The 25774-nt window shown below is 43.8% G+C and overlaps 1 protein-coding gene across 1 annotated transcript; it reads right to left on the bottom strand.

The window, feature by feature from the left end:
* Positions 1-969: 969 nt before the first annotated feature.
* smad6b (SMAD family member 6b) lies at positions 970-18256 on the bottom strand. The gene is made up of 4 exons (XM_079346501.1): positions 16727-18256; positions 14034-14090; positions 13759-13836; positions 970-1860 (listed from the first exon to the last, which is right to left on the bottom strand). The coding sequence occupies exons 1-4, from the start codon at positions 17523-17525 to the stop codon at positions 1319-1321; spliced, it is 1476 nt and encodes a 491-aa protein (XP_079202627.1). The 5' UTR covers positions 17526-18256; the 3' UTR covers positions 970-1318.
* Positions 18257-25774: the final 7518 nt, after the last annotated feature.

The raw sequence follows: 25774 nt of genomic DNA, 5'->3' as shown, positions 1-25774 counted from the left end.
GCAGGCTTGGAGGAGGCTGTCTGAGCCTTTATGGAGGAGGAGGACAGAGACGCTGCACTCAGCAGCAGCGGAAAGTAGTATTTTCGACAACAACAAAAAAGATGACAGCCTATCATAAAAGAGAACTCCTCTTCTTCCGTGTGTCTCTGCTCAAAGTATGTCATTCTGAAGTTCAAACAGCCAACACTTTTGATGTCTCACAGAGCCCACTTGTGTCCTTATAAATGCTCAGTTTGACTCTCATTAAACAAGAATCAGAGTCTTAGTGAATGCCCCCATTGCTGAATGTTGGCACAGACCTTTGCACCCCTCCCCCTTCTCGCTACCACCGCCGCCAATCTGACAACCCAACACCAGCAATTATGAAGGAAGCCAGCATAACCACATCCACCTTGGCTACAGTTTTTTAAGATTCCAGCAGGCTTGTAAAATTTCTTGGTTTCTCTGCATACATTCCTGTATCACTGTAGTGGTTTCAATGTGCCGCATCCCCAGTCAGTTATGACAACATCCATTGTGAGACATGCCGGCTGTGGAGACCTGAGACCTGTGTGGATGGGCCGATATGAATGTGCTGAAGAAGAGACACCTTCACAAGGATTAGCACAGTTGTTTCACCATTTCCTCCTGCACAGTCCTCTTCTCAGCCCTCATTACTGAGGCTCCTTAGGACCTCAAGGACATGTGGATCCTAACATCTATCTGTGATGCCACTGATATATCAGTATGATCAAATGCTCTCCAAAGACTGCAATTATCTCCTCTGTGCTCACAGCTAACACAGAAAACAGTTCTCTCTGCAAGTGAAGATCTGATACAAGCACATGTGATGGTTCCTGTTTGAAACGTGACAGCACGGAGTGTTTAAGTTCATGGACATCCTGAGGAAATCAAAAAAAACAAACAATCATGATGACGAGTAAAAAAAGAGCTAATGACGAAGACCAAACAGGGAGAATTAATATGCGAATACTTTATTATCAATGTGTGAATGGTGTTAGCTTTTTGTCTGGATATTAATAGTATATGAAAACTATACACCAAATCCAGACTCATCCTAATTTTGCTTTATAATTTCTCAAGTTGGTATTGAAAGATTCTTTATCTTTATATATATTTATATATATAATATATATAAGCCAAAGTGCATTTTCCATTTTTTTCCTCTTGTCCATACACACATTGCACAATACATAAATAATTACATTGTAAAAATGACTCCATATTTACAAGTATAATATATATTTCATATAATATATAAAACTTTATATTAAATCTAGGTAGATGATATTTGGGATCGTTTGTGGGTCCGTTTGTGTTATCTGTGGTTGTTGAGGAGGATCTCCAGCCAACAAGGGCAGGAGGTGATGAACTGTCTGGAGTAACAGGGACCCCAACCCTTTGCAAAGCTGATTCGCACACTGTTGGGGTCGTAAGGTCCGTCCAGGAGGTCAGTGTCTGTGGTGTGCCTCAGGAGGCATGATCGGTCATAGTCAAACACCTTAATGGAGAACCCTGGCATCACCTTTCGCACCACCAGAGTTCTGCTGTTAGGTACGTCCAGAGTAGGGGAGTTCACAAAAATGGGGTGCTCGCTGCGGTTGTACGCCCATACGCCGTCGGACTCTTTGCTCAGGAGGATGCCGTAGCCGATTTTGCCTCGTGTGCGCTGAACGGTGCTGCTGCGATGTTCCAGGTTGAGCTGGCCCAGGCAGAAGCCTGTGCCCTGAGGTAGATCATAGAAGATACTGACAGAGTGCTCGTACACTGTGTAGAGGCGTCCCACACGTGTGCGGTGCTCCCAGTATGCCACGTTACACCAGTGGCTCTGCTTAGGGACATCAGGTGACATACTGGCATCTAGAGGGGACAGAGACAGAATGACAGTCATTAAACACAACATAAACAAAAGCAAACGGGCCTAGTAAAAAGGACGTTTTAAGGTATTAACTATCTGCTTTTATTGTTTTCACAGCAGATGGCCATACTATAAATACTAAAAGAGGCACTGTATTTAAATCTAAGCCTTGTATAAATAACATTGCATACACATCGGTCCCCGAACACACACACACACACACACACACTCACACACGTATCCTGATGGTATTGACTGTAGAAAGGTTTGTCTGAAACACTGTGGTGTCCTCCTCTTCCTCAAGAGGGCACTGTAATGATTAAACACTGACCATCCAGCACTGAAGCTGCTCACACTTTTAAAACAGATCAAGTTTGCTATGTTTAATTAATGATTACATCATGCGTTTCCACTAAAAATGAGCAAAACATAGCAACGGAATGTTTGAGTTGCATTCACACATTTTGTAAAACAAGTTTAAACAAAGGTTATTTTTATTATTTCTTTTTTTTTTTTACAGTGGAAACATGCTGGCGTCCTGTTCCTGAACATCTCTGCCCAGTAAATTAGCTTGTTAATTCAGTTTTCATGGCTGCAGCCTGTGAACTCTTTGCAGTGACAGGCCTCAGCACTCCAACATGAGTTACTGCTCCCGAGGTAGACTTCTATCTTCAACACATGGAAAAGACACACAACACTGTCAACCTCTTTTAGAGGCTGCTTCAGTCCACGCTGCGCAAAGCTTTCTTGTGTTTCTATTGCTCATAAAAATCTGTGGTATGAGAAGAGTGGGGAAGAAAAGCGTCCCATGATCTCATATCCCAATCTTCAGCTTCCACTTCTGCAGAATCAGGGTTCCTCTCTTTCTCCTAATTCCTCGTCTTCCTCACATTCCAAAGAGTGGGGGTGACGGGAGAGGGCCAGGCAGGGGGTCCCCCTCCCCCTTCACCCTGCTCTTCCCCCTGCTGTGGGCCCAGGGACGGCATTCAGCTCCCTGACAACTTAGCACAAGCCCGTGACCCGCTGACCCCCCAGCCTTCATGCTATCAGCTCCCATTAACTCACACACAGAGTGATGCCATTATTTTGCTTCAGAGAGTCTATTGGCACAGAGGATTTAAAGCCTGGGCCTGTGGCCCCATTCCTTTCAGTCTCTCAGCTCACAGGGCTTAATGACCGCCCGCCCCATTAACAAACGCCTTTAAGGTGGAGCATCACGGATCCACACAGCAACAAAATGCCTCACTCGCCTCCCACCCGCCTAAACCTTTCTGCTGAGTGACCCACACTAGTAAAGTTTGTACAAAGATTAGCAAAAGCGATCAGCAGACTTGCAGAGACAGAACTTCTGCTGGTTGTGGAGGGGATGGGAAAGAGTGAGCGGGGATATGCGGGGGAGGGGGAAGCTGCAGACAGGCTCTCTGTGTGTTTGCGCACACACTGATGGCTGAAATGACCCCCTCTCTTCAGGGGCCCCAACATGCATGTGCCATTAGTGAATTCCACACTCCAGCTCCTCCACTCTGAGCTCAGATTTTACTTCAGCGGGGCTCAGACACACAAAGAACTCAGCCCCAACTTGTTTATGGCCCTCTATTGTCTCAAATCAAATGGAGCCCACACATCAGGGTAAACTCACTTTCAAACTGTGCACACACAAAGAACCACATGGCTACCGTCTCCTCCTTTTTGGATGGTGAGAAGAAAGCAAAAACTGTTTGGTCATAGTGTCTAGTCTTCAGGTAGAAGGAAAGACTGTGAGGACCAGGAAGAGAAATGAGCAGGACAAAGGTTAAAAATGTATCAAATGCTCAGCCTGAGTCTGAAGGAAGACAATGAGCGCACCATGAGCCAGGCCTTTTCCTGTTGCTCTGTTGTGTTCAGCGTCTACGTGTGCCTGTGCGCACATGTATCTGCCTTGGAAGGGTGGGGGTGTCGGGGGTGTCGGGGGGGTGGATCAGCCAGTGTGTTTGTGTTTTTGTCCTGAATGTGTGTGTTTTGGCGAGGTGGGAGAGCTGAGGTGAGGGCTCTTACAGACAGACTCGTCATTAGGATCTCTGTAACAGGGTCAAATTATCACAAGTCGCCACACTGTTTCGGCAACATCACCACGGTAACTGTGGCCTCCATTTTCAGAGTAGGTGCTGAGTACTCGTCATGAAACGCAAATGCTTTCGCAGTTTTTTTTTTTTTTTTTTTTTTTAAAGATTTGTTTTTGGCCTTTAATGATAGAGGGAGGACAGTGGATAGAGTCGGAAATCAGGGAGAGAGAGTGGGGAGAGACATGCGGGAGATGGGCCACAGGCCGGACGCGAACCCGGGCCGCCCGCGTGTGAGGACTAAGCCTCAATACATGGGGTCGCGCGCACTGCCGCTGCGCCACCGGCGACCCCTGCTTTCGCAGTTTTTTGACGGGATGATTTTAATTTGACTCTTGTGGTTTAAAAGAGAGTATTTAACATCAGAGTGTTACTAGACTCATGCAGATACACGCCAGATCAAGGCTCAGTCTAAGTCTTGAAGTCAGACCTGAGGTGGTGACGTGAGGGCGTGTGCTTTCCGAGCCTCTGACCACACCACAGACGTCATTTGGACTCCATGTCGTGCCTTTAGAGAGGGTCTGTTTGAGGGCGGAGCCACAATGGGCTGGGAGCAATTACTGGGGCTCTGCATCCATTTAACCCTGCCACCTTTTAACAGCTCAGTTTACCCATTAGAATAGTAGCGCATGTTATTATTGTTATTTTATTCTCAAAAGCCTCTCCTGTTAGTGTCAGTCTCAGAGTCATTGGAAGCAGCCACAAAATGGCTGCTGCACATCCTGTTCCATCAGCTCGAGGCAGCAACCTTAACATGTCAGGCTGATTATCATCTCTCATGTCCTACATAGCAACACTCAAAGTCCCTTTTTCAAATAGAGTCGTATGATAGCAATATAAGCGTCATGAAATAAGTTACTTTAAACATAGTTACTGTAAAACATAGTTCAGGTCAGTGATCAGAAATGAAAGCATTCCGTGTGCAGAGTTTGATTTCGATAACAAGGTGTGAGCTCCATGGAAACTCTGTGACTCTGTGGAAATGTTGACTTTTCTCTTTCCCTGTGGCCTGTCTGATCGGAGGATTTCAGAGTACCAAAGCAGGACACGAGATCTGACAACAAACAGATCAGTTCAGTGGAAGTCACAAAGCAAACAGGGGACAGGGGAGTATCAGTAAAAAGGATTCAAATACCTGCATGTTAGAATCTCCAATCAGAATGATGGTGATCAGATTGGAGACATTTTAGCTCACAACACAACTTAACTGAGCTGGGCCCTTTCTACAGATTTTATATGTGGAAAAAAGCAATCAGCCCCGCTATGAGTTACAATCTGGATAATTACAACTAAGTACACAAAAATTGGGGCTTGAAAGATTCAATGGCAATCCTTGAAGATAACCCAGTAATGCTTTTAAAAACAGGAAAAAAAGGAGAAAGGGGAGGGGAGACGCAGAAAAGAGCTGCCCTGGGGTAAACACGGCTCTGCAGCCTTGGAGTGAGATGAATGGGAGGCCGAGTGTCAGGGACAGGCAGACAAACAACAGCTTCCTCTCTGTGCTAACATCTCCCCACCAAGCTCCGGGGCCACCTCCATTACACTTCATCTCTACTAATCCAGAGAGCGGGGCAGAGATGAACTCATTCCTTCAAAACTTTGCTGAGGAGGAGAAAAAAAAAGAGAGAAGAAAAACACTCTTGCCAGTCCCTTTAAGCAGTACAGTCGAAGGGAGCAGGGCAGCAAGGAGAGGAGGGGGAGCAGAGCGCTCTCATCCTGTGCCAAGGATTAGACTCCCCTCCAGCTATTAGACTGTACCAATGAACTGATAGGCTTTGTGGCTGGTGGTGGAGTTGGTGCAGGAGTGTCTTTTTTCTGTGTGTACATTTTGGTTAAATGTGTGGAAATCCAGGGCAAATGTTTTTTTTGTGTGCTCTTGCACTCCAATTTGTTGGATGAAACTTTCTTTCACAGCCAGAGAGAACACAGTGGAAGTGCAGTGTAAAGCGTCCCCCTCCTGTTCAAAGCCTGGTATGACATTAATTCTGTAGACAATGGTTCCTATACTGACTGACAATAAGCTCTGCGCAGGCCACATTCAGGCTGGCGTCTGGGCTATCACTGCCATCAATGTCGGCATTATCAGACCGACATGCTAACTGGAGCCGCTCTTATATGTCTATGGATTTTTTCCCTGAGGTCTGGCCTTTCCCTGCAGAGAGAGAGAGAGAGAGAGAGAGAGAGAGAGAGAGAGAGAAAGAAAGTAAAGAGAGGGAGGGAGATATGTGCTCGGAAAAATGATGCGGGAGTCAGAGAAACTGAAACCAGTCACCAAGCCTCGCTGGTCACATTGGGAATGCTTTACGCTGTCATCAACTTCCTCTCTGCTTTCCCTTCATTTTGTTTCTGGACGACCCCATGAGGGAGGAAAAGTGCTGAAGGCTTGATAGTAGATAACTAACAGAATCCATAAATTAAATCAATAAACAAGAGAGGGTGTAAAAAGAACAGGAAGCAAAGGAGGCTAATATGGAGGAGCCGTCTGGGCGCGTGAGTAAGAGGCCGCTGGTTTAAGGGAGAAGGCTTTTTTTTTTTTTTCTTCCTCGGTTTTCTTCATGGGGAAGAGAATGTGCTGCTCATTTCCTCAAAGTTTCCTCCAAGGCTCTGCAATGTGTCAGAGACAGAGAGCACAAGTAATGGTTGTGATGCAAGTGAGGCCTACGAGGGTCCTTCAGGGCACGTAAAAGCTCCGTCCAAACTGTGGGGTATGTTTGTAAATGTCACATCTAGAGGTCACATTAAAGAGCAGCAAGGTCTGAGAGAGCACCATATAGCAAAACACTCAACCAACATCCTGCTGGGTGGTTGTGCCCTTTCACCTCCTCATACAACCTATCTGTTTGTGCGTGAGTGCGTTTGTTTGTGAGCAAGTGTGCGTGTGTGTGTGTGTGTGTGTGTGTGTGTGTGTGTGTGTGTGTGTGAGGGAGGTACAAGCCAAGAAGGCTGGAACGTTTGAGTAGAGGAGACCCTGCACATTCCTGAACTCCCCCCTCCTCCCCTTGCTGTGCCTCCTAACTTCCTACTCTGGTTAGGACTGTGGGAGGTGGGGATGCAGCGAGAAGGCTGCTTTGTTCTTGTCCTTTAAGAGTCTCGTTTTGGTGAGAAAATTCTCCTAATCACAAATTAAATATCACATTAGAGAGGAAGCACGCTTTGTTCTGAGGTTAGGCAACACCTCAAACATTCTGAAAGATTGTCTCCAAAATGAACAATAACAAGGAACTCTATTATTGCGAGTCATATTAGACTGACTAATTTAAGGCGAAAGGTAGGTGTTTTGTTTCCAGCGGGCCGGGAGGTGGGCTGGCTGTAATGGACGCAGTTGATGTTCAAACAATGGTTTCCTATTGATCAGCCCAGTGGATCAGAGTCTGGGAGGAAAATGCGTTCTGTCAGGATAATGTGGCACCAGAGTTTCTGTTTCAATCACAACACTTGCTGGGCTGTAACCCACACTGCTCCACCGCGGGCATCCAGACACCAGCTCCCCAAACAAAGACAACTCTCCCCCCCCCCCCCCCCCCCTCCACAACACACATCCCTGACAAGTTAGCCCGTTCACAACAGGCAAGACATTCATTAAAAATGCAGGAGTGAACATTTCCAATAAGTCACAAAGTCCTTCCCCTGTCAACATCTGCAAAAAATCTTAAAGCTAAAGGGAATGGCAGGATTTCATTAAGTAAATTATGTGCTGGCAGACACAGAGAGGGGAAGAGGGGGAAGATACAGCCAGACCTCTAATCTAAACCGTACCCTGAAATGCGACAGCCTGACTGCATGTACTGAGCCACACAGCCAAGGCTTCAGAAAACGCACAACGATAAAAAGACAAGTGAAACGCATACTACAAAAGTAAATGTAACGGTCCCAGGGGAACACTTTCAATGAAAAAAAAAAACCATGTTCATGACTTGTTATAACTACTACTTGAGAAAGCGTGATCCCAGGGAACAGTTTGCCTTGTCAGGTTATATGTTGTGAAGAACCACACATGAAGAAGACATATGTAGGCCAACTTGAACACGCTCAGGAATGAGTTCACCCTGAAACAGAAGAGTGAGTTGAGCCGGTGAAAAGGAGACATTTTCTGGAGCGTTTCGCGTCACGATACCACTCAAAATAAAAGAAAACAAGCACGTTTCAGGAAGAAGATCAAAGGCTCCAAACATCTGTGTTATATATGTCTATCATGATTGGCCCCATGTCCTGACAAGGTAAAGGAATGAAGATGCAGCTCCAGTAGATCAAGTGTAAGATAAGGGAAGAGAAAGATAAAAAAAAGCAGTCTCCTGATCTGAGCACGCACACAAGACAAAAAATTTAGGAAGACTTTGATATGTTGGGAGTTTACTCTTTAACATCAACAGCAGACTCCTATCCTTTCCCTCAGGCAGTAAAAGGCTTGTGTAGAGATGTCCAATGACATGGGCCCCAACAGTTAATCCACACACAGCATTCTGGAGGCTCAAAGAATGCGCTGGCTATTCTGAGTTTTAAAAATACTGACAGCCATAGATTCAGGCACAACTGTCAATGACTCCTCTGGGGAGGAAGGGGGGAAAAAATCTTAAATCTATTTTCGCCAGCAATCAGACCACAGGGCTAAATCATAGCTGGCTGTGGCGAGTGTCTGGATTTATAATTGTGGGTAAAATGGTCAGAAAATAAAAACAGCATCCACAACTGGCACCACCTCCCCTAATGCTTGCCAGGCATTGCAAGGCTAGCACATTTACAGTGGCCAGCTCAAATGGAGTATTGTTCCCCCTCTCCGCCTTGAGAGGAGGCTCACTAAAACACTAAACTAACAGTTGGACATTCCTTACATTTTTAATGGCATTGCACGCTCTTTATTTGTTGCTCTAACCCTCTGCCCCGAGCTGGATGAATGGAGCTATTGGTGCAGCGCTGCGGTGTGAAGGAAGAGAATATGGTAACGGCGGCCCTCCCTGAGCACACGACAAGATTAGCTCACTTACTTTGTTTGCTAAGGTAGAATATGGGGCACAAATTATGGACCGGGCACACCTCCTGTTATTTCTCAAGACTGCACTTTCTATCTGTGTGGTGAAGGCCTAAAATGAAACACAGTTCACCTTATGCTGGCCGAGCACAGTATGCTCAGTAAATTGAAATGACAAGCGCAGCACTGTGAGCTTGAGACTCAAAGTGGCGTACGAGACTTTAGATTTATCTTTATCTGCGAGCCCTGGCACCACACTGACTCGCCAAGCGGACACAGATAAATACTAACATCAGCAGGTGAGTTTCTGTTGACATGAAAATGTCTTTCAGGCCTCTCCAAGGGCTGCTTTAGATTAGCGTGGCTTTCACTCTGCGCCTAGAGCTCACATTATCTCACTACATCTGCGTCCTGTTTTGTCAGTTCAGATTGAGAATAAACTCTTTAGGAAAGTTAAAAAAAAAAATAATAATCTGAACAAACTACAGTGGAATCATATCACAAAGAATGACCTGACACATGAGTTAGCCTCACAAAAAAACGTAGCAAAAATGCTATGTAGAGTCTGGAGAACTCAATTGAAGTTCAGAGATGTCATAAACTCTGAGAAAAAATTTGAAGTGGATTCCTGACACACCACAGTCTAACAATGCTGAGAAAGGGAAAATGAGGAATTGTCTTATCGCTCCTATCAATGGCTCTTTTTCTGTGTGTATGTGTTACGTAAGGGGAAACGGAAGCCAGCCTCCCAGGACAGGAACGGATACTTGAGACGAGGACTGTGGGTACAGCACTACACAGAGATTAGAGTACAAGACCCTTCAAGATGTATAGCTACATGTATGTGCACCCCCACCCCACCCCTGGCTGAGGATGGACTCTGCAAACTGGACATGACAAACGGGTCGGGCAGAGCCCCCTCATGTCTCATGTCCCCCGAGAAGCAGGCCTTCTCTTTAACATTCCTCAGTCTCCCACCACTGTCAAAGGGGCAATTCACCGCCCTGCACTGCTACAAAACCCAGGCTGCTTTTTAAAACAGGATGTTTGTCTGAGGCCTCCTTCCCCTCAAATAAACAATCCGCAAAACCTGATTTCGGGAGGCAGGGTGGAAGCACTCAAGTCACATTATTTCCACATCCCGTATCCTGGAGCATTGGGGCTCCTGAGGGAGTGTGGGCGGCCAGGCCCTGGGAAGGCTCAGGGCTGCGGTGGAAACCTGAGGCCAGGTTGCAGGGGGAGATGAGCCCGAGCTGCATCACTCAGGGGTCTGAGGGACGGACTGAGGGGGATCATGCATGGCTAACATGCTGTTGCAGTTGTCACTGTGTCTGAGACATCACACATTGTCCAAGTTGTACCCAATTATAAATAACTACTTATTAGTTAATTAATGATTAAATGATGTCCCTTAGCATCCATTAAGCTCAGGAGAAAATACAACTTTAAAGAGGCATCAATAAAATACCAGGGTCACAGCTCTGAACTGAAGACTTATGAGAAATCCAACAAAAAAAAAGATCATATCAAAAGAAGAGGGCGAAATCTTCCGTCGAATACGGCGGATTTTCTAGAACTAACCTGTCTCCACGACGGTCTAAACCCAGCTCACGTTCCCTATTCGTGGGTGAACGAAGGCTCGGTGAATTCTGCTTCACGATGATAGGAAGAGCCGACGTCGAACAACATTTAAAGTATCGAACGCCTTTAAATTCAGATCAACAAGTAAGAGTGAAGTCTAGTTTAATCAAGAGGAAGCACTGTGTGCTTTGTTCAAACTGCCTAATAAGTCCATGCATTTCCTCTGTCTCTGACACGGTCGAAGGCAGTGATTTAATGCTGAGTGCTGCTCTGTGATCAGTATTGGCTGCAGAATTTAATTTGCCCTACGCTGCCGAGTCAGTCTATGCACATGGACTTAAGTTTACACCTTAAGGAAGACGCATGGCCAACTTACTGGGTTTTTCTGCCTGGACAAATCAGTCAATACCAGAGTGGACCTTAACCCAGTGCCTGTCTGCACACCAGACATCCACAGAGACAGTGCTGGCTTTTCCTCTAGACAAAGGCAGGCGGCTGGAGGAGAGCAGTGTATCATTAATGTGTGCAGAGCTCTGCTCGTGCCCTCTTCACTCCTGAAGGCGAAACAGCACTCTTTGTTATCCACTTCTAATCACTTTCCATCTTTCCGTTCCTCCTGTTAAACTTTCCGACACTCTCAGGAAGATGGAGAAAGAGGAACGTGAATAAAGGACAGCGCCTCAGGTCACTTTGCGTGTCCTGCAGTCACATGACCCAGCAAATCGGAGGGAGCCCCATCCATTCACATCGCTGAGCTCACCTCACACCAACATGAGCGTGTACACACAGTGTTGTGCTGACAAATTCCTCTGGGTTGATTGAGGACACAACCTCTGAAGACTGAAGAATGTAGGCAGACTGGAGCCATGACAGTTTCAAGCCAGCACACAGGGAGGGCTTGTATCATATGGTAATCACTACACTACAAACACCATATCATCGATGACTGAAATTCTTCAACGGCAATGTGAAAACATCTTGGCATGCCTCCCATAAGTGAGAGCCAGCGCTGGCCAGAGGAGCATTATAATGAAGAAGTGACAAACATAAAGAGCCCCTGATGTCAGAGACAATGTGACTGACATAATAAAGTCAATGTGTAGGGGGAAAACACCCACTCAGACAGTCATACAGGAAGCAATGAGACCTGCTTCAAAGGGCTTCACTGTGATGACCACACGACGAGGCCCAGGCAGTGAGGAAACAGGTTTGAGGGCAGACTGGGAGGCTAGCAGCAGCAAAGACACGTTCCCTCACACATACAGCACTAAGGTATACTGTGTATGCACACACTCGAAAGCTGGGCTGGCTCGTTACGTAAACAGTCATAATTAGAGTGCCTGTGGGAGTCGTCCCTCTCTTCAATAAAACAAGGCTGTGAAAGGTCCAAACGTACAAGACTGAAGGTTTAAGTATTACACTTCAAAACTATCAAACTCCTTATTATAGATTCTAATTTTTGTTCATGTGGTAAAATCACGTTTATCCATCAAACCGGACATCTCGGGTCGCTTCCTCTGCTTTTGTGTGGTTCAAAGGAATACTCAGAGGGTTCTCAAACTGTCGCTGATTATTTGACTACGCTCCACCTATCCACCAAGTGCCCCCCCAGACTTGCTTTTAAGAGATTTACTTGTTCCTCCATGAGGTGTGGAGTCTGTTTCCCATACAACTCCAGTTACACACAAACACAGACACTCTCTCTACCAGAGCTGCAGGGATATTCACAGGCAAAGTCATCTCCAGGTCAATAACACATTCATACGATAACGTTAACCATGTTCAGCACAGGTCAGTATTTTAGAGAAAAAAAGGCTTAATAAGGTTCATCGGTATATGCTGTATATGATGGGTTCACATGAACTCTTTTGTATGTTAAACCAAAGAATCGTCACGCAGTCTAAATGCAACATGATCAGAGACAGGCTGGCAACATAGTTGAGCACAGACTGGTCAGCCTCTTTCCTGTGCCCGAGTCGACTGTGTCACGGCTAATGCAGAACGATCCAAGCCAAGCCTGTGAAGCAGCAACACGCAGTTGGAGGGAACCAAAGCCTAGCCTGTCTAGATCCTCCCTCCTCACCACAGTCTCTGAGGAATTGTGGTGCACGCTTTGACAAGCCCCTCATTTGTTGACTCAGGGAGTGTCACTGGGCCATGCTGAGGTGGTGACAGCATTTGTACTGGGGGAGGAGGGGGCCCTCGCTGCCTGAATACTTCTCTGCCAGGTAGTCATGTCGACTGCTAAATGTCCGGGCCTCCGAGCCGTGCCAGACGCCGGAACAGAAAGTGCTGTTCCATGCATCCCCGAAGCGAGGACATCCTCGTCCACATGGTACTGTGCATGCGAGCTACTATGAGGAGGGAGGCATTGCTTACTCTGTCCCGTGTGAAAGAAGTGTTTTATTTCAAATCTGAGGACAGGACTGTTTTTACTCGCTTCCTTTGGTGTGGCCCAATTCACACGAGCGACTCAATTTCCTTGAGCCCGCCCCTCCCTGCAGCCCACTTACAGCCGGGATAGATAGAGTCGTATTGGCAAGTGACTGTGCACGTGCATGTGCACAACTCTGTGTGTGCTTGTGTGTATTTCTGAGCGAGCTTGGATCTTATATTACAGTTTGATCCCACTGAAATATTTCTGAAAGAAAAACAGAGGACGGGAGGCTGGCTCTGAGGCCGACACACGCCCCGCTGAACCTCTGCACTGCTCACAATGAAACCTTTATCTTCGAAAACAACTCTCTTTTATTACCCTTAATGACACGGAGAAAAGAGCAGCATCTAATGTAATAACCTTCAGAAGTTCGCATATTCACCCTGACTCAACGGAGTACAGCAAAGACTTGTCCCCTCAGTTAGATTTAATTTAACTATAGAGTGTAACAAATTGGTCAATAAAACATTAAATCGTCATCAAAGTCTGAGATGAAAGCCTGTGATTCATGGACTTTTAAACATGGTCAGATGTATGGAGCAAAGCCCAAATAATCAGAAGAGTACTAAATAAAATGTTTATACTTAATATGCATTAAAACATGCTCCTCCCAGATCAAGTTATATTGTACTCGTCATTGCTTGCTCAAGTCAATTAATGCGTTACAGTACCAGCCCTTCTTCTTCAAAAACAGCTGCTCACAAACGTATAAAAAGTCAAGTCTAAAGGAATCTGTTCTTGTTTGTTACCTTGTCAATACTAAATACCCCCGGCCCCCCATTTGGATGCTGACAGACAGTTGGAGAGACACACCCACCTGAGAATTCCCCTGGTGTGATATTTGGTGAGCTGGCTGCCTCAGTTTCAGTGTAAGACAATGTAGAGTCTGACAGATCTGTGGGGCAGAGAAAATGAAATGAGCTCTGACGTCCAGTGTGAGACATGGGCGACTCTTAAAGTCTCCTGAATAAACTTAAGAGACTCAGGCATAAGACACACATGTCATAGTACAGGATCTCCAATATTACCAGCAGCTTTCAGAAAAACAACTAAAGGTAAAGATGAAAACCGAGCTCTGAATGTGTCACTTACCCAGTGGCTTGTGTTCTTCATTAGGAGAAAGCCTCGAATAAGGAGGTGGAGGTGACTCTGCAACATGAAGCAATCATATCAATAACCTTATCAGAAAAACGTTTTAAAACTGAACAAAAAAGACAAAACTCAAAGTCATTTCTGTGATTTTAAGAAAAGAAAAACATTTTGTTAGACCTACTCGGGAGTTGACGATCATCTTGGAACATCTAGAGAACAATGTTGTATCTCATAGTTGTTCAAAGATAACCAAACATTGTGATTTTAGAATGTTTTGTGTTCAGCTCTTGTCATGAATATTAAACCATGTAAACATACAACTAACAAATTAGTTATTTGATTTGAAAGTGTACACCAGACGATCTGGGTTATTATAGGCACTGTGTCTGCGCATCTGAATTAAATCATACTGTTCATAAGCTCATTAAAAAGCTAATAAAGCCATCTGAAAACTGCACATTTGGTTCTGTTAGGCATGAACGCTTTAATTAAAGCAGCTGTTTTTGCACCAACTGCAGAGACTAAACAGAACTTCTTTTTAAGCAGGAAAAATAAACCCAAAAAGATCCCTGCCTTTAAGCTGCATTGTTCACAGAACTTGATTTCCTCCAAAAAGAAAAACTAAAAAAAAAGGAAGAAAATGATTTGCACAAGCAGTAAAAGCACAAAGGGAAGAAAACGTTGGGAGCCCACTGACCTCGCCTACAGAGAAAAGGAGAAGGAGAGAGCATAATAGCAGCGGGTCCTTTAAGAGTGGCGGCAGTAATTGCTGGGATCTGAACTCAGTCACTCAGATACACAGCTAGTCAGTCTGGCGCCAGTAGTATGCAAACTGTATATTATCACCACTCCTTCACCTAAATAGCATGAGGGGACCTCCTTAGGACAAAAGGGCTTTTAAAGCGCAACTTGAAACTGATCTCATTCGAGAAGTATAATGTCTGGCAAAATAAAAGGAAAAAGTGTTTGTCTCCTTCACTTAGAGCTTTTTGCAACACATCGAGCACAGTTTGATTCTTTACAGAAAAACCTGCAGCAGCAGTTTCTTTTCAATGAATCCTGAAACGAAACACATTGCATTTACACAACTTTGGTTTTTTTAGCATATTTTTGGTTGCTTTTTCTTTTACAAAGGTGAAATGTTTTCCTTTATAATCCTTTACCTTCATAAATGTTAGAATCATATCAGTCCATTCCCCTGTTTGAAAACAATGTGTAAAAAAAAAAAAAAAAGTGATAAAGGTCTTGATTCAAAGTCCCCCTTCTTGAATAGCATGAAAGAAATACCAGCACTGTCGACCATGCATGAGTGCATGTGAGCTATGTCTACTACAGGCCTTAGTCCCAATATGGGGTACTTGCCCCTCTGCTACCTCTAACAGTCCATCTTGTGAGTTTTAGAGGAAAGAAACTCAAAAAGCATGGACTGATATCCACTCAGCAGGAAGAATTTAGTAGATGTTCTGTCAATATCAAGTTTTACTGATATACAACTTAAGCGCTAAACGAGAGCAACACATTGAAGTCAGCTATTAAGACCGGACGAGAAGTCAAGGATTTATCATTTAGAGGTTCTTAAAGAATAAAGCCTTTCAACGATTGGCTGGTTTTGATTAGAAGAGTAACACACGCACTTCTATTGAAGCGTCATTTACATTCTTGCTCTTCTGGGATTCTCTCTTCTTATTAAGACAAACAAGTCGGTGGCACACACGGGCCACAACACCTTCAGGACCACAGACGTAGACTGTGAATTCTGATCTTGTTGGGCTTCTGCGTTTGAAGGGTCAGCTGGACCTAGTAAACATGGATGTTATGGAAAATCCACCTCCTGTGCCAGTGAGACAGAAATACTGACACTCGCATCTTTACACATGATACCACGCCTTGTCATCAGGTCAGCAGGGTCGAGTGACCCACAGTTAAAGGTTTGCCAAATCACAGACTGGTCCCACTGCCAAAACATAATCTTTTTAGTGTAGGTTAAAGAGGTTCTGGCACAGAAAGCAAATTGATTGTGGAAAAAAAAAAAGCTCAATCCTCAACCACAAAACTTGGCCTATGGAAAAGGGGCCAAACCTTCAACTTTAAGATCATATAAGCAGAATAAACTGCAGATGAGTCCGCCAACTTGGCAATAACCCTGCAAGAAAGCAGAGGTAACAAGTACCAGAAACACCTATATGTTTTACTACCCTTAAGGCACTGACATATTCAGACCACTTAGTGTATGGACATTCATTTAACACTTAAACCTTGACAGCAGCAGTCCAAACAAACAGGATCCATCTTTGGCCAAGTTTTAACAGGCCAGTGTGAGCGATGCTTTGACAACATTCTTGGCAAATGAAATATTTAAAAGTGACAAATGTTTTCAAATTCTATTTTTTGTGCAATTTTGCACAATACAAAACAGACTCAAGACTGCACCAGAGTAGGCTATCAATAAACTAACAGAAAAAAAGGTGCAGCTGTTTGACAGTTGTTTGGTCTCCCTACATCAGCTTAGAGTGTTTAGTGTTGTACATAAGGGTGACGTTTTTTAATCATTAACAGTATAGCATCATCTAAAGACCAGCCTATCGCACGTCTCTGTTTTGAAGTAGGCTAAGTAAGTAAAAATAAAAAAGGCACTAGGACAACATTATCCAAGTCTTAGAAAAAACAAACCAATAAGAAGAAGAAACACTTACCTGGCCCACATAGCCGGCTGTAGTGATAAGGGTTGCAGCACACTGTTGGACTGTCCGGGGCCCCAAAGCTCTTACACTCACAGAGCGGTTTGAGCTGGGCTAGGTGCTGGAGGTCGGACCAGCGGTACAGTTTACATACAAGCAGCTGTGGGGGGGCCACATGGCCGCCCAACCTCAACTCAGTCCGGGATATCATAACACAGTCGCTCGGCATCCCCCCTCTGGACTCCACTGCCTCCAGTAAGGTATCCAACGACCTTTCCTTAAGCTTTTTTAAAAGACAGTATGTGGCGGATTTCAGTTCTTGTTCCAACACCGTTCGTGGCATGGCCTCTGGCGCCCCAGGAGATCCGCAATCCCGCGGCCCAAGGCCCATTAGCACGAAGTGACACGACCCTGGATCTCTGCAACCCTGAGCCGTGTCTGGACCTCTGAGGTCGGAGTGGTCCCGGTCTTTGAATAAGCAGCATGTCACTGTCCTGCATTCTCCGTCCTGTACGGAGCGGGGGCTTCCCTGCTCCTGAACGCAGCCTGCGCCCCCATCTTGGTCCGACGTGACCCCCAAGCCGCAGCTCTCCGCGGTGATCCGGCTGCAAACACCCCCAGTGTCCCCTACAAGAGACCCGCTGGGGGTCATCGGTCTGAACTCCGTTTTGGGAATTTTCTCTGGGTTGTTTCCGAATAGATCGTCCCCACAGCCCTCACTAGTTTTGCCATTTCCATCTTCTCCTTCGGTATCTGGGATCAAACGGCTTCTCCAGAGTCGCCGCACAAGACCTGAGCGTTTCGTCCTGAACATACGACAACTTGAAAATCTATTAGATGGTTTTATTTTTGACGGATATCCGAATATTGCAGACGCTTCTACGGTCGTTGCAAAACATTAATGTCTTTGAAATGCCGTGCAATGCATGCACAGCCAACAGACAAGCATTGGTGGCAAAACCGCAGCATTAGACTGAGTAGGCTACTCTTAAATTGCTTCTATTAAACAAAATCGAGCAATAAATGTACGGCAGCATTCCGATCAAAATGCATTCATTTAGCTGATTGCACTTTTAAATACCCCTAACCAAGCGAGTGGAACAACGGTGTAGCATCCAGGACCGCAGAGGAATTGTTTATAGTTACCAAACTATCCTACATAATAACACAACGTGAAAGATTGAGTAGGCTAACATAATCCAGAGTTAGTAGCGTTCAACTCGAAACGACAACTTGCAGCCAGAAACAGTTTGAGACTTTTAACAGCCTCGAATCTACTTTCTACACCGGCAAGCAGACGAGAGCATGAGGCACTCCGAGACGATTTAATCCCACGTAAATGCACTGGAAGTCAGGATCCCGGTCGTCCTCTCGAGAGGTCAGAACACTTCTTTCTTTCTTAATCCAAGCAAAATATCCATGCGAGGTGAGTACAATTACACGAGGAAACATCCGGGGCTGAGTCGCTCTCCAGCTTCTCTACTCAGATACTCAGATCTAAACCAAACTGCAGCACCGATGCCTTTCTTTCTCAGTTTCTCTCTCTCTCCCTCTCTCTCTCTCTCTCTCTCTCGCTCTATCTCTCCCCACACACACACACACACACGCAGACGCACACACACACACACACGCACACGGGGCCCCCGAGGAGAGCGGTGGAGCCATTGGCTGACTACCATCATGTGCTAGTCTAGACACTTTGGCGGCTGCAGTGTGAGCTGCACTGATTGTTGCGCAAACAAGGTTTCAAGTTTCTTAACTCTTAAAGGCGAAACATCCACCTCAGGTTTTTAAGGTAAAGTTGCTCAAACTTAAGAAATCAAAATAATTACATTGGTTTGAATTTGTATGACAACTTATTGAAAAAGATGCGCTGTTTAAAAACACATTTTCATCACAAACTCATGTTAATAATCACAAACTCATTTTAATATCACCAATTAAACAGTAGCCTATTATATTGCACATATATATATATGTGTGTGTGTGTGTGTGTGTGTGTGTGTGTGTAAAAGTAAAAAGGGGTAGATGCCAAATACTTCATGATTGGAATGTATGCCTGCATTATCATGAATTTATGAAATGTTTCAGACACAATACAGTGACATTTCACATTGCTGCAAATGCATTTTATTGTCTTTAGGACAACTGTATTCAAATGTTTCCTTCTGACAACGCTGAGTTGTCAGAAGGAAAGTTGTGCACATTAAACCAGAAAACTGTTTATGTTCTGATTCTTACGTACTTCTTACTGCAATAAGCAAACATCCACTAAATGCCTATCGGTTTTTTTAAGAAAAAAATAACTTTTACCTTCGATAAATGTTGGATGTATTTCCAATTTCAGTACAATATGAGTTTACTAGAGTTAAATTGTGCAGTCTTGTAAGAGTTAAAATATCCTGGCTCTGAAACCAGTGAGGCCAAGCCACACCCCTAGATGTATTAATGTGATCCAAGAAGCACAAGTTCAAGAGTAATGGCATCTGATTGGCTAAAAAGTCTAAATGCCTACCCCCTTCAGAAGAGGGCATGTCCACTATTAAATTTGTAAATACTCATGAATGAAATACTGCTTCTTTAAAGCTGGTAACATGCCAAAATTATTGTTCCACTTACAAAAGGCTTTTATTGATATACTCACATGATGAATCTATTATAGAGGGGTAATTCTTGTTTTTCAAAAATGTTAAAAGTGATTTATCTCACAAGCATTGTTTTATGTTTGAACTGCAATTTAATCATCAGTCACAGATGTACTGAAAATCCATTCATAATATTTTTCTTAAAGTATGTCAAATATTGACAAACAAGCCTCAAAATGTTAAACCGGAATATAATAAATATACTCAGACATACAGACTCGCACACATTGTGTATCCACTGGGACCTCTCCTCAGTCACACCTGTGGCAACTCTGAGGTCTGCAGCCGCACACGGTGCCAGTGTCTGAAATGGAATCAGGTTTCCCTGGCAGCCTCAGGGCTTTAGGGCAGAGGGAGGTTACTGAGGGTGGACGTGGAGGCCCTCATGACTGCACTGTGTTAGAGGCACCTGTTGCAAATGCATTCCCCTTTGTAACTCAATCACATGTCAGAGAAGGAAAAGAAAACTGTTATTACAGAGTAACGCTTCATTTAAATCAGTGTCATGCAATTTTCAATTAAGTGGGATGAAAAACCCAGCTGGCTCACAAGTCACTGCGTCTGTCCGCTGTTCTGTCTGTGCTGCTGGAACTGATTCAAATGAAACACATTTTTTGAAAGCATCAGTTGCACGCAGAAATTTTAGATGCTTTGAATCTGTGACCCTGTAAGAGGGTCTTGACTCGGTCACTGTTACAGTGAGTTAATAATAGAACGTGCATAAATATCTCCAAGAAGACAAGCAGTCAACGTTTGCTTTCAAAGAATGATAAAGTTTATCCCAGCTCTGTAATTATATTCGATCACAATATGTGTATAGTTACTTTTACTTTGAACGTCACTTTGGTCAAAGGTCACTAGTGTTGCTACTTGATTGGCAAAACAAATTCATTTATTCATTCAAGCAATTTAACAAGTGCATTGCATGCATTGACCATGTTAACACCACGAACACTTAAAACACAAAATAAATAAGTAAATATTTCAAAATAATATAAATAAATGTAAATAATTGAGTTTGAGGTAGTGGGGACTTAATGGTGAGAAAATAACAACATATAAAAACCATTTACACATCCATTCACAAGACAGGTGTGTAAAATAAAAATAAAGGAATCAACTATGATTTGATTTTATCAATGCCCAAAAAACCTGTGACTGTGTGTTTTTACACTTTTGTACAGACAACACTTGCACTTTATTCCACTTTCCTTTAGTGTTGACTAATCTTGAAATGAGGTTAGGTCATGATGTCTCACATGATGTTCTGACTGAGCAGAAGTAAACATTCAGCTGGATCATTATTAACCTACCTGAGTTGGCAAGACGAGTGACTGTACAGCAATAACTTATTACTGATACTGCAGAAGACTGTCACAGCTCAGCATCAAAATATCCTGCATGAAAACACAGAGCTGATATGTTTGAATTCTCCTGTGTATTTAAATTCAACTGTCAGCTAACTTTTTCTTAAAACTGGATTAATGCAATCTTTCTGAAATGCTAATGCAGCTCAGTATGAATGTACAACCTTTGGTACCACATGATGGCCATGTGTTTCAATATTACAGAGCCATGAAAACCACTATGGCGTACACATAGAACACTCTGCGGTTTTACAAAGAGGTTGATTGTTTTAAATTGGGCTATTACTCGTAATATGGATTCTGAAACAAATGGTTCCATAAAGCTCCATTTAAATGAGCTTTGAACACACATTTTCAAACTGAAAATCAACGTTTCAGCATTTGAACTTTTCATCCTTTGGTCGTATTTTGAGGCCTACTCTACTAATGTGTGCTGCATGTGTGAAAGTGTGTAAGGAAAGACTTCTTCAAAGAGTAAGAGGTAACCGAGTACGCGGATCTAAAACAGGGTGCAGCTGTTCACACAGGCCTGTCCCGTGGCCTGCCCCTCTCTCTGCGAAGGTCCAGGCCCATGCTACCCTGGAGACCCCTGGGTAATAATGCTGTGGTCAAACCAGCCAAACTCCCGACTGACGCTTCAGATAAAGGGGGGTTGAGCAACATTGACCTAACACAGCAGAGAGGTAGAATATTCAAACTGCTGCTCTTACAGTAATAATCACTTTTTTCCCCAGTAGTTGATTCGAACCAAAGAACTTAAACAAACAAGCTCTGTGTAACAGCTAAGCCATGAGTACAGTGACACCATGCCTGTGTTGGATAATGTTTAGACATATCATCCAAAATGAAGCTTCCTTAATTACTCTCTCTCTTAGGCCAATAAAAGCCAACAGGAAGTGAGATGACGCTCAGCCAAGAGGATGATACAGGTACAAGTCAATAGTGTTTCTGTTTGTGAAGCCATCCAAATATCGTTTTATAATATATAAATTTGGAGTTAGTTTGGCTGTGCTCATTCCCATTTCATTGGGTTGATGAAATATCGGCCAAATTAATTGGATGTTAATTTGAATGTGATCTCAGCTCTCTGGCTCTCCAGTACATCAAGCGTGTCTATAGCCTCTTTGGAGAAAAGAAAACATTTAGACTGTCTGGCTTGTTAGTCTCTGTTCACCACTGACTTTGCATCAGCATACATCAAAGCAAAACATCGGACTCTTAAAACAAAGCTGGATGAGATTAATTCTCAAAAAAACACTGCCAACGCATGAACAACACTAGATCAACAAAGACACAAGACATGGTGTTTATTACTACAGACATTTTGGTGTCAAGAAATAAAATGCAAAAAAATATATATGCATGTTTTGGTGAAAGTACAGGGCAGTAAAGCTAAAGTGAACCCTGATTTAACATGACCCGTGATGATTAAAGGCATGGAACACTAATCATTTCCAAACTATGGCTGAGACGCAGATTTGGGAGCAAAGTGAGGAGTGGTTTGGATTCTCAAAGAACCTTAAAGCTCCTGTTTGACGGTATCCACAGGATATGTTTGTGCAATGTTCAGTTTCCCCCATGGTTATTTTCCATCCGGCGTTAAGCGCCTTACCTCCCTGTGACTGTTTCTGTAAGCAAAGCGGAGCACAGCCATGATAAGTGGACTTGCAGGTTCACAAGCTCACAGGGAATGAAGACAACAACATGGCAAACAGCATGTTACTTCGACTTTTCAGGATAGAGTTGTTCTTTTGGGGTCTGTTTGGAAATGTTAGTTGTTTGATGCGATTGTGAAATTTACTGTATCCTCTATGCATTCCCTTATCTGACTTCCTGTCTGGGTTGATCTGCTATGTTTAGCTTGCACGCGCTGGCGTTGTGTTCCCCAATATTAGACCCGGCACGTATTTGGAGCGGAGCAGGGTGGAGAGGTGCTGCAGAACTATAACGTGTGCAGTGAAAACAAGAGCAATGACTGCAAGTGTGAGAAACCCTTGGTTGGTTTATAATGTGTGTCTTCTGTAGAAAAAGCATGTCGATTTATGTATTTGTTGGTCTTGTTCTGTACAAAGAATGAACCGTTTGTCTGAAAGTGACAGGCATATAAAACCATAAACCTTAAACACAGTGTACATCGTGTCTGTTTCTTTACTACAATAAAGTGTTTTTGAATCATGAAACTGGAGGGGGAAAAAATGGAACAGCCGAGGGGAAAGAAGCATGGTTAAATCTTTAATTGGAGGCAATTTGATTCATTTAGCTGTGCTGGAGACAAGGAGTCCAGGGAGACAGCCCCTAAGGCAGTGTTTTTGTCATCTTCTTTTTGTATCAGTCAGGCTAATTCGTGTCCTCGGGGGCCGGCTGTCAGTAGCAAGGCTCCATGAACACATTCCTTCTGATCCAAGCCATTATCGGCCCATTCAGCAGCACTAGAGCCTGCTTACGTGGGCCTCTCTCCGGGCTGACCTTCTGGGCCCTCCACTGGGCCTGACTCAACACTCCCACTAATCCACACCTCAAAGACTACCAACACAACCTTAGATTAAAGTCTGGGAATGGGGTCTTTACCATTCACATAAACATTACGTGATCATTACCCAATCTTGTCGTAAACCCCCCACCCCACACACACACACACACAGACACATAATCTAGCCCTCTTTACAGTATGGAGTAAAGAACTGCAATGTCTATGTGGTCTACAAAGAGACCCACCCAAAACATTTCCGACCTTCTTGAAACCTAAATACTTTTTTTATAGCAGTTTTATTGACTTGACTCCCTTAAAGAGAAAGTCAGAAAAGTTTTGGGAACATAAAAACATACCCAAGGAATATTTTTAACAGTAACATATTTATTTCCATCAATGTTTTTTTTTCATTGAAGGAAGTAGACAGACTGCACTTGAAACTTCTCACATGTTTAATTTTCATTGTCTGCAGTGATATTTCATTTAAATCTCAGAGCAAAGGTAACGAGCCCTGTGGTGGTAGCCACACCTCGTCTGGACCCAACAAAACACCCATTCTTCTTCTTATAGTTTTGGAACATCTCCATTTATTCTCTTGTATTAGTGCCAACTTGCCCCGAGGGTCCTTACTATCCACAGGGGACTTTCCTTCTGTGAGCTGCCTTCATCAAGCCCTCACTTAACAGCATACTTTGTATAATGCATGGTGTTAAGTATTTCTAAGATGCTGCTGCTATTTGCAGTAGAAGAGAGTTGGCTGCAATTACGAAATTATAACAACCACAGACTTATAATTGTCTGTCTATTTGCCATCCGTTTATTTGATAGGTCCAAAGCTGTTTTCACACATGCACTCCACAAAAATATCTCAGAGTCTACTCCTACAGACAATGTCAGGAGTTTTCTGCAAGTGTGAGAGCACTATTTATATATGCTTTCACACTTACATACTGGACTGTCTTGGGCCTCCATAAAAGCAGGGATAAATGAAAAATACTTTTCCAAAAGATTAGCACTCTTCCAAAAAATAAATATTGGCTGCAAGCAAATTTTCATACTCCAGGAAGGCATCATGCACCCATGATGGCAAAACATGATGAAGATATACTCGGCAAAGTTTATCTTTTATCCCTCTTGATCTGTTTCAGCTTGACAAAAGGTTTGTGTTTTGAGAACTACACACTTTAGTCATGCTTGAGTACAGTGACTTGGACTTTTCTAAGTCTGTTTTTAGTGCCATGCACCTAGAGTGGCAGTAACATTGCATGAATTGAGAAGGGGGCTGGGGGAACACTACAGAGAGAACAGGCACTCAGTGTGAACCACTTCACTTTTCAATGTTTCCTGAATGCCAGTAAATCTAACCGTCCTAAAATGTACACGGAAACATTATGCCAAGTATGACCTCACCTCAGCTCTGACACATTTTATGATTTGTGACTTCATTTACTGTGACCTGTACTGGGCAGGCCACAGAGTCCAGCTTTAAAATTCTGTCAGCTCACTGACAGACGAGAGAGAGTTTTGCTGGTTAAGTCATTTACCCTGGATCACACTGATACATGCAGAGAGCTCCAAAGACATTCCTTTCTGTTTCTCATCATTTGCTATTGTAGTAGCAAAGTTCTACATATTTTTGATAAATCAAACTATCAAATCAAACTAAATCAATTATTTAATAAGACATTAATAGACTTCTTTCTTATCTTATCTTGATGCTGCAGACATCCAGTAACTAATCAACTAGGCTGCACACCGTGTAACTTTGTGACTACTTGTTGAACACGGGGCCATGACATTTATTTCCATGCAGGACTTTTTATGGAACTTCAAGAAAGCAGAAAAAAAAAAGTGCCTTTTGAATTGAGCTTAATGGATATGGAACCTGAACTTTGTAATGACGAAGGAAAAAATGGCTTGTGTGGTGCAAAGAGTACATTCATTTGTCATATTTAACTGGTTAATATTGTGGCCTAGTTGTTGCGGTTCTTACCACATACCTCACTTAACATCTCAGAACTTAAGAAACAAACTCATTTTCTCTCAGATGGTGCATTGTGTGGAATATTTCCCATTCTGTCAGGACCATTGATAATAGTGTTATTATTTTGCCTGAGAGCCCACTCCTCCATTCCCCGGTTCAAGGATGCTCATTAGGAGAGCAACCAGCTAATCTGGTGTCGGGGTCCTGATAACTGCCTTGCCTGGCGTCACTGTAGTAAATTGCAGTGGCTCCCTGCTAAAAGCCGGCAGTTGATAGCAGTATCAGCAGACAGGCTGCGTTGGGAGACAGAGTGTCCAGCTCCAAATGACCTCCCAAAATAGACAAGTGCCTCAAGACCAGGGGCCACAAGCATCTCCCGCCGAGGCAAAGGAACCCAGACATGGCTGGTTTCAGGAAGAACTTGTCATCAGAGCTATTGCAGTTAATGGCATGTAGATATTCAAGGAAGGCGGCAGACACAGAGTGACCCAGGCTCTTGGTATTCAGTTCTCCTAACGTGCAGAGCATTGCCACACCACAGACAGGTCAGACATGGAGCCGCCTGTTCTGAGTGGGAGCCAGTCAGTACCACAGAGC

The sequence above is a fragment of the Symphodus melops genome (genome assembly GCF_947650265.1).
Source record: "Symphodus melops genome assembly, chromosome: 6".
Taxonomy (NCBI): Eukaryota; Metazoa; Chordata; class Actinopteri; order Labriformes; family Labridae; genus Symphodus; species Symphodus melops.
Note: the sequence above shows the minus strand (reverse complement) of the source record. Positions and strands in the feature narration are given on the sequence as shown.